This window comes from Mastomys coucha, unplaced genomic scaffold, assembly GCF_008632895.1.
Source record: "Mastomys coucha isolate ucsf_1 unplaced genomic scaffold, UCSF_Mcou_1 pScaffold5, whole genome shotgun sequence".
NCBI classification, from domain to species: Eukaryota; Metazoa; Chordata; class Mammalia; order Rodentia; family Muridae; genus Mastomys; species Mastomys coucha.
Genome location: NW_022196911.1, coordinates 9,754,021 through 9,766,532, shown reverse-complemented (window position 1 = coordinate 9,766,532; position 12,512 = coordinate 9,754,021). Strand labels below are relative to the sequence as shown.

General features: G+C 43.0%; 1 protein-coding gene across 8 annotated transcripts in view; it reads left to right on the top strand.

The window, feature by feature from the left end:
* The window catches only part of Prkn (parkin RBR E3 ubiquitin protein ligase), a 1,238,651-nt gene that overhangs the window by 640,873 nt on the left and 585,266 nt on the right, over positions 1-12,512 (top strand). For 7 of the 8 annotated variants that reach the window (XM_031350750.1, XM_031350749.1, XM_031350751.1 and 4 more), the window contains one exon: positions 5,181-5,296. In XM_031350750.1, coding sequence (XP_031206610.1) covers positions 5,181-5,296 — 116 coding nt within the window. Of the gene's footprint in view, positions 1-5,180; positions 5,297-6,532; positions 6,598-12,512 lie in introns of all 8 variants that reach the window. The other variant, XM_031350755.1, reaches the window with a different exon arrangement.

Sequence of the window (12,512 nt, the reverse complement as noted above, 5' to 3'; positions counted from 1 at the left end):
CTCTCTCTCTCTCTCTCTCTCTCTCTCTGTCTGTCTCTGTCTTTGTCTGTCTCTGTATCTGTCTCTCTCTCTGTCTCTCTGTCTCTCAGAAAGCTAATAGGAAAGTTGCCATTGACAAGAGACAAGAGTCGTGGGTCTTCCATATCATCCACTGACTTTCCCCTGAATGATCTGTCAGTCACCTCTCTGTTCCTATCAGATCCCTGGGGCCTCTTCCTTCTTCTCTGTGTCTTTGTCTGACCGTAGTAGATGGAAGTTCTCAATGACCCTGCCTTGTTCAAGCAGGTGACAAGCAGCCCAGAGAAGGTAGAAACTGGAGACTGGGGAGCATTCTCATCTATGGGGATATTTCTCACAGGGACCCTGCCCCCCCAACCCCTGACACTGTCCAAGCTCCAGCAAACCTTAAACCCTAGGTTCTAACTGCTCCCAGTGAGGCTAAACCAAGGGTGACTTCAGTGTTCCTATGCGTCCCCTATGTGCACCATTCAAACTATTCCTTAGCACAAGATTCCCTCAGGTGAGCTGCCAGCAGTGTCCCTGTATCCTTAGCAGGAGTCTTAGCCATGGGAACAGCAACCCCAATACAGGTTAGGAACAAACCTTACAATTGTTTCAACCATCCCTATGGAAATTGGGTGACCCGACTATTTTACTAAAAGAAACATGGATTTCCTTTTGTAGATTTCACTAAAAAGTAGCTGGAGACTGAGATGGAATTTAACTTTTGAAAAGACAGATGGCATTCTATGTGAAAACATGATTGATAAACAATGTTTATAAAAATTTTAACCTTAGGACGTTCAATTAAAAACCATTAGGAGGCTCATGCAGGAGGTAGAAGACAAACCCTGCACGTACCTTCTTCAGGTTTGAACAGGCTGGGAAGAAAGGCTTTGCAGCCATTTCTTGGTCATTTTTACAGTAAGGTAGGATCCATCAAATGATACTTGGGTTGATAAATTAGCTGCAGATCCTCTACATTTTGACACAGCTGGGTTCCCACTTTAGCTGGTGGGTCTGTTCCTTTACATTCCTGTGCCTGTGGTTTCCTGTTGTTCATAAAGGACAGTGCTGAAGAGAAGTAATTCTATAACTGGAGAGGAACCAGATGAGGTGCCTGCCAGAGACCCAGAGCACACTTGAGAAGCCCAAACTTTTCCTCGTGAGTGGACCCAACCCTCTGTGGATGTGAACTGGGTAGAGGGTCAGGTATCTCCACCTGGAATAGGAAGTCAGGAAAACACCAGAACCCATGAGAATGGAGGTCACAACTTCCTGCCGAGAAGGGTCGGTGTGCTAATGTGTACATAAGGCCTAGAGGAATACAGTTTTCTAGGATTTGCAATTTTTTTTATTTAATAGTGCTAAGGGAAAAATGGTGATGTTGCATTTATAGAGTCACAATATAAACCCAAGAACTCTTTTTAAAGTCTTACTTTTCTTAGACTTAGTTTTTTTTCTTTTTTTAATAGTTTGGCTATCATTTGAAAGCCAGACAAAACTAAGCACTAATCGTCATAGCTTTTAGCTTCTCAGTTGTAAGACATCCTAGAAGTTTGTACACGGATCTCTGTGGAAAGCCGTTAGGTACAGGAATTCATGTAGTTTATTAGGATCCCCGCCCCCACTTATTTATGAGGTTGTAGTTCTAGCCCACAGTTGGTCCTACAGAACCAGACTGCTGTGAAATTCCCCTCTATCCCTTTATCGGTAAGTTCTCAGAGATACCCAAGGTAGAATTTTTGCAAACACCTCTTCTGATATCATTGATATTTTGCCTTATTGGTTTTGTGTGCTCCTTTGATTTTAAATGCAGACTTGCCAGCTTTGGCCCACTGGTTACAGAGAAGTGGAAACAAGTAGATCACTTTCCTAATTAGCCTATAAAGAAGGACATTTGCACCACTTGGGAGACAGTTGCTGGCCTCTCAATTCTGCTCATCTCAAGAGGGAGGAGAGGGAGCCACTAACTGCCCTTTGTCTTGGATCATCTTTGCAGGAAAAAGCTAATGACCTTGGAAAATGAAGCCAATGTTTCCCCTCAGAGCAAAAGGCAGATTTGCTAATTATCTTGTATAACAAAGAGAGTGTTTCCCCTTCCGGAGAAAAAGAAGGCTTGCTCACAGTTTCTTATAAAGACTGAGTTCCCTGAGCTCAGAGTCCTCAGCTGCCTGCCACCACTCACACAGTGTAGTTCATTTGAGTCCACCCACTTCTCCATGCCTGTGCCAGGGCACAAAGCCCTATCCGTGAAACCTTTGTCTTCTGCCAGCATCCGTGATGCAGTGACAGATGAAGTGGACAGCTTGCAAGCTAGGCAAAAGCTCGGGTCCTTCCTACTTTTTGCCAGTTACTCTAACACTGTAGAAAAACCACCATTTACACAGACTGGTAGGGAAAGTGCTGCAATTATATTTAACATGCAGAGTTGGAATGTCATATATTAGTTTTGTCATATTACTGGAGTTAACATTTTCTTAATCTCTAAATGTATACCACTGTCTATACAATCTACCCCCAATAATAAGGTGTTTGGTTTTTATATGTCTGAGTTTCATATAGTGTGAGAACAATTTGTGATTTGTTATCTAAATGTCTACCAGTTGCTTTTTGCAACCTAAGAAAAAATATAAATACTTTGTATCTCTGTATCTGTGTATGAAAAATATCCTCAGTGTCCCTGCCAACTCAGCACTTTTGAGGGAACTGCTTCATGTTACAGATAAGGATACTTTTTTTCCTCATGCTTGCAAAGGCAGTGGGAGGCAGCCCAGTCCACTTCAAGAGTCAGCCTTGTCCTCCAAACCTTTTGTTTAAGTGGTTGGTTATTGTTTTAAATCCTTCTCTAACTGACATCAAAGGATCTGTAGTGTTTCAAATGGTTGGGTGAAAAGAATCTGTGGTGGTTTGAATAGGAATGGCCCCCATGGGCTCATATATTGAAATGTGTGGTCATGAGTGAGTGGCACTATTTAACAAGGATTAGAAGGTGTGACCTTGTTGGAGAAGGTATAGCCTTGTTGGAGGAAGTGCATCATTAGGGGTGAGCTTTGGGGTTTCAAAAACTCAAGCCAGGACCAAAGTCTTTCTTCCTGCTGCCTGCAGATCCAGATGTAGTACTTTCAACTTCTACAGCACCATGCCTCCTTCCATACCACCATGCTCCCCACCCTGATGACAATGTACTAAACCTCTTATACTATAAGCAAGCCCTAATTAAATGCTTCCCTTCACAAGAGTTGCCATGGTTATGGCATCTCTTCCTAACAATAGAACACTGACTAAAACAATATCCAATGTTCAATAAAACAAAGCAACTGGCCATGTAGTTTGTGTGATAAAGAAACAAGGACCTGAATCCATACACTGTCTTTGAAGGAACCCTGAGCTTGAACCCAGGTCCCAGAGTATAACCTGCACACCCATCTAGTCCATGAAAATGCTTAACACCAATGGGCTGAAGATTGCTGATGTAAGGGTTGGCTGCTGTACTCTCACCCTAGGTCAGATAAATATCAGTTAACTAACACTTTGACCCTAACCTCAAACCGGGTGCTGGATGTGAATAGTTCCCCAAGCAATTTTCTGACAGCTCAGAGTTAGAGCTACTCAGGTGTTACACCCAGTGGCGACTCACCAGATTTCAAACGGAAGAAAACAAACTCAAGTGCTGCCATCAAGTGCATAAGGACTCCATTTAGTAATTAATGTTGTAGTTTTTTTCATTTTATAAATATATCCAATGCCTACCCTATGTCGGGCATTATTAAGATGCAAAATTAATAAGAGACTTCACAAGTTTCCCAGAGGGACTAAACCATGACCCAGGTGAAATTCAAAAGTGCCACATATCTTGTAAATAAAGCTCATTAGGAACAGTTATGACTGCCATGTCATCTAGGCTCACAGGTCATCTACAGATGCAGTGACAAGTTGAGAAGTACAAGAAAGACCACTTGAGCCTGCCAAGTGGAACTGCTTCATATTTCATGGCTGGAGCTTCCCATAAAAGTTGATTGACATCTGGTCTACTGTTATGAGGGAAGAAGCCATCCACATTCCTAGTCTACACAAGTAGTACCTGGGAGCAATTGTAGGATTCAGGGCTTCTCCTGACATTCAGTAATACATATCTTAGATGATTTATCACTGCATAAGATCTGGGGTCCCAGATGATTTATCACTGCATAAGATTGGGGTTCCATGGAAGACCAGAAATAAGGAACAGAATGACCACTCACCCAACACTCATGTGTGCAAATGGAAAGAAGGAACCTGAGGGGGAAACATTCGAATTAGGAAAGAAGGAGATGAGTGAAAAGAAGGAGCATATATCCTAAAATAAATGTGTGTTGGGGGACACAGCTGGAAGAGAAAATACATCAGCAAGGGATGTTTAATTGAACACTCAGGTACCCAGTGTTAGGGCTGGGCACTTCCGCCTAAGGCCGTGCTTTGAGTTAAGCTGGGAAATGGCATCCTCCCATCCTATCCAGGACTACCTACCTAATATCTTGCTGTGTACTCCCATCTTACCTTTCTTATTGCTGCAACAAAACATCTGACAAAAGCAGCCTAGGAGAGGATCTGTCCCGGTGCACCGTCCGAGGGTAGTCCATCACAACCAGAAAGCTGCAGGTCGCAGGAGCCTGAGGCAATTGCCACACCGCATCCACACAGTCAAGAAACAAAGAGTGATGGATCCTGATACTCAGCATGCTTTCTCCTTTTTATTCAGTCTGGGATCTCAGCTCCTGAGATAGTGGCAGCCATAGTTAGGATGAGTAGCCTAGGTGGTGCTAGATGGAGCCTATCAGGCTGGCGATCAGTGTTAACCATCTCGGTACTTGAGAATCTGTGTCCCCTGGCTCTCCAGATCTCTTCCTCTACACACATGTCCCCACTGTAGGGCTACATACAAAGTGACCTAGAGAAGGCCTAGGGTCTTCTGGGAGGCTCAGGATATTGCTGACCAATTGTGCCCCAGACAAGGCTGCTCTTTCCTTCCATAAGTTGATGACGACTTACTCCCAACTCATGCCTAATGGCAGATTTCTCCTCTTGCCCCCGAATGATTGTTTACTGCAAAAAAAAAAAAAAAAAAAAAAAAAAGGTTGGAAAAGGATAGATTACTAGACATGATCCATATATGTAAATTCTTTCCCTCACTCTTTCAGGAATTTTTCTTTAAATGTGGAGCACACCCAACCTCAGACAAGGACACATCAGTAGCTTTGAACCTGATCACCAGCAACAGACGAAGCATCCCCTGCATAGCGTGCACAGATGTCAGGTAAGGCTCTCGGGGCAGGGACTCAGGTGTCCTGATTTTCAACCTACTCCTCTGGCAGACTTTCCTTGGAGGCCTTGCCTGGGTACACATCGATTTCAGTGGTGTACCATATCTGGGTAAAGATTATGGTGGTGAAATTATTTACAGTTTACAACACCAGTTACTTGGATCAGTGATAGGAGCCCTAAACTTTGTCACACAAAATATCTAAAAGTAGTGTAATCTTAGTTCATCCAGAAATATAAACTCAGCCATACCAATGAGCTCTAAAATAAGATTAAAATATGATATTAACATTAGTAATGGAATAACAATTTATGAACACCACTCATCCTTGCCCGGCTATTTTATTTTTAAAATATCTCTTCCATACATTTGAATTCTTCCGCCTTATTTGTCTGCATTCGCACTGCAGCTTCTAATAAATTTATACATTCGAACTGCAACCATACAGTTGGTAGTGGGCCCAGTTACTTCAAACCCCAGTGAATAGAGGGACAGAAGGAAGATGGGCAGACAGGGCTGGAGGGAAGTGGGCGGAGAATTCTGGTTTAGGAGTCAAGGTCAAAGCAGGCGAAACTGAATCTCCTGGATCTGCAGAGTAAGCAGCTGTGAGGGAAATTCCTCCTCATTGCTGATGCAGAGAAGAAAGAAGGCAGCCTCAGTGTGTGTCCTCAGAGCTTAGCTCAGAAGCCCAGATTGCCAAGATGGGGGCTCAGTCTTCATCCTAGAAAGAATGCTTTATTCAAATGCCAAAATGGGTTACTGAATAAAATGCCCAGACCTCTTGTTCCCTGCTTTTAGGCAGAAACATTTTAGGGTTGCTGTTCCTTAGCCGTGGGGACTGAATGAGATGGCCCTTTGAATTTACTTTATGATGTCGTAGTTGGTGTTAATGCTCACAGCTTGATTATTTCCATCGTTCACTAGCTTTGGAATTTTAACATTGACTAAAAGAAGCCTAACTATTTTCAGAAGGAAGTAATGTTTGTAAACCTGTCTCTACCACCACATTTTCCCTGCTTCTCATGTTTAGGCACTGCTCTGGCAGGAAGTGTCACAACAGTATCCACAAACTGCTGTGTTTCACTTAGGCAAGGTGAATGACCACACGCGGGAAAAAAAATCCTTTCAAAGGGCAAAACAATGCTTCTACCCTTTCAGGAACGAGCCAGACAGTTGTACAAACGAGGACTCAGAACAAGTCATTAAAATCACCTTTTTTTTTTTTCAAAGAAAAAAAACTACAAAATGTATTTCTGTCAACTGAGTACAGACTACCAGCTAGATGGAGTTGAAATGTGAGTGAAGAAGCCTGGACGGATGACTCGGGGATGAAGAGCACTTGCTGCTCTTCTAGAGGACCTGTGTTCAGTTCCCAGCACCCGTGGGATTGTGGGAACAATTCCAGCCTCTGTGGCTCCCCACTCCCCAACACAAGTGACACATACACACGGATACACACATGCATTCACACATGCACACACACACAATACATAAATTGTTTAAAAGACTGTGAAAGAGGTTCATGCTATCTGACTGTGAGCACTTCCCTCTAATCCCCTTTGACCTAACTATAGACAGCCATCTTTAGAGCAAAGTAAGCCACCTCCAAGATATTTGGGGAGATAAGTATTGGTAAAATCATGTTGTTATAATGAAGTTTTTCCTGTTACTACATCACATGACTTAGTGGATATAAGGGACCATTCAGTCCCATTCCAGTGTGCATAGCCAGCAGCTTGATAGAAGGAAGTCTCCTCTGTGCCCAGGATACCTTGAATGAAAGGTGGAGAAAAGACCTTTCATAGACTTGTGCACATAGACACTCCAAGCTCTTAGGAGGACACTCCAATGTCCCACATTATACCTAGGTTATTATGGTACCTTTACCCCCTTAATACTATTTTATGTAGGGGAAGTGAGGTGACCCAACAGGTAAAGGCACTTGTTTATAGGTCAATAAGGTAATGTCAATCCCTAGAACCTCAGTAGGAAAGAACCAGCTTTAACAGTTATCATCTGACTTCCACATTCATTCAGTCCATGGAGTGCATGAACATGTAATGTATGTGCACAATGGTATACACACACACACACACACACACACACACACACACACACACAATGAATGTTAATTTTAAAAGCAGCATTGAAGCACGTGACAATCATTTTGTCTGACTAGTCACCTGACCTTGGCCCATCAGTGAAGAAGCCATACTACTCACGTATGATATCACTGACCGCATGCTTTGGGCCTAAGCACCGTGTGGTAGGATGGGAATGGGTGACGGTGCTGGACAGTTTTAAGTTCTGCCTACATGCTTGCAAGCTGACTTAACCTATACTGTTTCAGATGTGACACAAACCAATCTTACTTGCACAGTTGCATATTTTTGTTTCGAGAGAACAATGCAAAAACTCTCTCAACACAGAACCTTTCCCACACACCAGCTGAAACTCTAGTTTGTCTTTGTAGTATGAGACTTTCTGTCTTGTAAGTTTGTGTTTGACCCTACCCTTTACTCTGATTGTAAACTGTAGCTGGTTCCTGTGGACTTCACTTTAAATTCTTCTGGGAGGTAAAAACAAGTTTATACTTACATAACGATTTAAACAAGTTTTGTTTTATATTTATATTTCAAGGGTTGTTTTTATTATAATTGTAGGTTAGTCATATATCAACAATTCAGTTAGACATCTAGCAGTTTAGGAAAAAAAAATCCCAGTTCCCCAGTATTGCTCCTAAGACTGGTGAGCTAACTCATCTGTACCCCTTTCCCATTCACTCACCCTCGCTGCATTCCCAATGCTAACACCACAGTGAAAGGCAGCCATGTTTACAAGGCCAAAATTCAACCTACCAGAAACACACCGTAAAACCCAGTTCCCAGCAGGAGATTAAATCTCTACCTTTGAGATGTGTACCATTAGGACCTGTGGGCTTGGTGTCTTCATCATTTAATATAAATAGTTTCACAATTTTCTTGCTTTCAAATCCATCTTAAAATCCACTCACCTACTGAGGCAAAGCTACCATGGATGGCATACTGAAAAGATTCGCTCAGGCCTGGAGATTAGCAGAGATTTATCCCAGAGTCTGTCTGTACTTGTTCCTTGTGACAGGGATTTAGCGGCCAATTGGCAGCATGCTGGAAGCATTCTTTCCTTCAAACAGGGATCTTGGTGGTGTCCCCTTTGGATGTACTCATTGCATCTGTCGTCAGCTTCTCCTGCAGTTCATGATGCCATTTTGGCTAGACAGTACTTTGCAGTACTTTGTGAGTGGAAATGAAATTCTTCACCCGTCTTATTTTTTGAGACACTCCAGGGAAGCTGTAAGGAATGTTACCCTTTCTTCAACATTTTATGGTCAAGTCATATCTGAGGTTCTATCTCGTATCTCAGCCAAGTCCCCTCACATGGGACTACCGTGTTGCTTCACGTGACTTATCTTAGCAAAGGACTCTGTTTCTGCAACAAAAACTTTATGAGAGATTTTGCATCCCACAGACTTGGAGCTCTTGTTGATAATCACAGAGCTGCAAGGTTCTCTTGAGTCCCCAGTAGAATCCCCATTGCCACATAATGAATGATGCCAGGGGCCAAGCCACCTTCAGGAAAGTGTGGGAAATGTTGTGCTCATGTTACCCTTGAATGGAAGAGAAAACAGATGACAGGATTGAATGGACAGAGACCACCACACTGGAATCACAACAATGAGGAACGTGTTATAAAGGAGGAAATCCCAAAGCTCCCGGCAGCTCAACACAAGCTCTTTCACACTGAGTTCCACACCTTGTGAGAATAGATCCTCTTACTTCTCTTTTGTTAATTAAAGATGTGTTCTTTCTCAGGCGTGAGCATGTATATGTATGTGTAGTTATGTGCACCCGTGGGCAGACACTGCCACAAGTCCAAAGAGGCCAATATAGATCCCTTGGAGCTGGAGTTCCCTCCCAGTAGTAGTGAACCAACCTAGAAAGTAGACTCTGGTCTCTGCAAGAGCATCAAATGCTAAGCCCAAAGTGAGCATCTCTCCAGCCTTAAATTCTCGTACTTCTGTGACTCTTTCTTGGCAAAGGATGGCTCCCTCACTCTAACACTCTCTTGTTAGGAAACTTCGGTATCCTGTTCTTCTCAGAAGGCATGACCTCAGACACTCTCAGGCACCCAACCTCTCCTGAGATGGACACGTGGCACTTAATGACCATCGACTTCTCAGTTTCAGTCCTTGAAAGTAATGTGAGCTTCCATCTTCAGAGAAGAGAATGTGAGGATAAGGTCTTTAAACTTTTACCTGGAATCATGATAGAAAGTTGTCCAGCCAGCCATCTTACCAGCTGTGGGCCATGAGGTTTATATTGATTTTGCCCTGACCTTTTCTGGTTCTTGGTAGTTGAGTCAAGGTCTAAGATGGAGAGTAAAAGACAAAAGTCTCCCTGAAAGGCTAGAAGGTGGGTCCACGTGCAAAGTTAGGGAAGGGAGTCAAGTTGGAACCAGAGGTAGGGAAAAGCCAGGCATAGTTTTGATTGTACTTGCCTTTATGAGCTAGTCAGAACTGGAGAAAGCAGAGCTGCCCTTGGTGTGTTAGCTCCATGACACTGCAGACTGCTCAAGGGCAAGGTCCAAGCTTGTCTTATGCACAAACATGACTTATCCTCTCTACAATGTCCAGCACTGGCCTTTGCCCTGGAAAGACTTAACATCTGCTCAATTGAAGTAAATGTTTCACACAGCACAGGAAATAGTACATTCCTTTTATATAGCATGTTTGTGTATCTATGTATGTGTATCTATGTATGCACTGATCCTCTGCACATATATTTACCTGTGCATGGGGGCCAGAGGACGAGGTTTCTTAGGTACCATTCACCATTAAAAAACATAAAAGCAAAAATCAAGATGTTTTTCGCTAGTCTGAGGCTTGCCAAGTAGGCTGAGCTAGCTGGCCAGGAACATTGCCACTGCCCTCTCCCTGGGGAACCTGTAATCCCCAGTGCAAGCTTGAAAGATCCTTTTTAAATTATTGTTCACTTTTATTTTGTGTATGGCTGTTTTCCATCAGGTATATGTGTGGTCTCCATGTGTGCCTGGTGCCCATGGAGGCTGGAAGAGAGTGTCAGATCTCTTGAAGGTAGTTATAGATGGTTGCAAGCCACCCAGTAGGTTCTGGAAATGGAACTAGGGTGCTGCAAAAGAGCAAGAAGGGCTCTTAACTAGTAAGCCATCTCTCTAGCTGTGCGTTGCAAGCCATTCGTGTGTGTTCTGGGCTTTGAACTTAGGTCCTCATGTTTGTAAGGCCAATGCTTTACCAACTGAGCGATCTTAGTAGCCCTTAGTGTTCTCCCTACTGTACGTAATGGGATTTTCAAGATGCCAATCATATAAAACAATAAAAAAGGAGAGGTTAACGAGGAGTATTTAGAAGCTGATAGGGCTAAAAGGAAATCCGGTTTTGAAATCTGAGCCATAGGAGACAGATTACTAAGCCATATTGTTTGGGGTCAGTTCCTTATGAAAACACAGAAGAAATATTTTATCTACATTGATACTTTGAAATGTGAACCGTGTCAGTTTTAATGCCAGCCAGTGACCTTCCGTTCCCCTGCTGTGGATCCTGTAGGTCTCAAATGGGAGCTGCAGCATCCTCGGGGCTTCCTGGGGATGTCACAGGTGCCTGTGCGTGAAATTCACAGGCCTTACCTTTTCATTTAACTGTCACTGTGGGTGCATAGCGGCCCCGCTGGCAAAAGGAGGGCAGCATTGAAAGTCCTCCTGGACCAGTTTTGTACCCATTAAGGTCAGCCTTGCGTGTTGTAACCGTCTGGCTTTTAAGTAGTTCATTTTCCATTGATGGATGTTAAGGAAGAGGCAGCTGTATTCTGGAAGCATCCAAGAGGCTGTTGCTTAGAGTTTGCTAGCAGTGATCATTTAGTCTTTGCATCTATTTTCAACAGAATAAAAGGCCCACGCAAATTTAAGTAGCTGGGTTTTTTTTTTCACTTGAAAAATATTGTATGATTTGTGCATTTATTTAATTGGAATTTATCCTGTTAATCAACAATCAGTTATGAGCATGGTTGAGGAGTAGAAATACTATTCACTGGAAATGATGTTGGTATGGCTTCATACTCTCCAACAGATATTCTAGCCTGTGGGGGAATGGTTAGTGATTAGCAGGGTTCCGATCTTACAGAGATCTCTTACATGACTACCAATCACATGACATTTAGAATTAAGTGTTTGCGAGCTTGTTCTCGGCAGCCTCCACAGTTTGCAGAGCTGTTTGCAGCAAAAATAAGAAATAGTTGAAAACCCTGGAGGCAAAGTCATTGTTTTGAAGCTGTGGTGGTCACCTGTTGACACTGTTCCTTGTCAATCTGGCAGATTCTAAGTGGAAGAAAGCATGGCTGGAATCCTGAATCTTATAGGTGCTAACAGTGAGCTTTCCAGGGTTTCTAGCTCCAAATAAGAGGGGTGTTGGTGTTGGTGTTTGTAGGATGCCGTCCCGCAGCTCCTACTTGCGTGGGGTTCCACGAACCGAGGATTTGGAAACCTGCAATGGGTGGTAGAGAAAAGAGACAGACGCCAGGAGAATGGGTCTCATCAAGGCGCAACTTTACTTAGTGAACACGGAATATATATACTAGATAAGCACAGGCATGCATTTTACATTCAGGTGAGAACAGACATTCGGCAGGATCAAAGCTAAAACTCTAACACAAAGGATTCCAGGACGGGATAGAGAGATCAAAGGTTCACGGCTTCCTAGGGACCTGGTATCTGGTCCTTGAGTCATTTACATAGGCTCCAAACCCCCAGCGAGCTAAGTCTCTGGTTTCGGTTTTGAGTTCTTTCTAAGAACGCAGCAGGGCCACCACAGGTGTTGGTGGTGTTGTTGATGTTGTTTTTGTAGGGGGGGGTGCTTTGTTTTATTTTGTAACACCAATGTCCATTCTGCTGTTTTGTTCTGGTTTTTTATAACACCAAGATTCATTCTACTGTTATGAGATTCACTAGACCCTCATACCAAAACATCAATATGCAGAATTATGCAAAAAGAATAGCAGCTTTCCATGAGAGCTCTTCTTTGGATAAAGGGATCACACATGGGCACCAGCCTATTTTAACCCTTTCTTTTCCACTAAAGTTCTCCAAACATTCACAAGCCCATTTGTTATATATATATATACATATATATATATATATATAT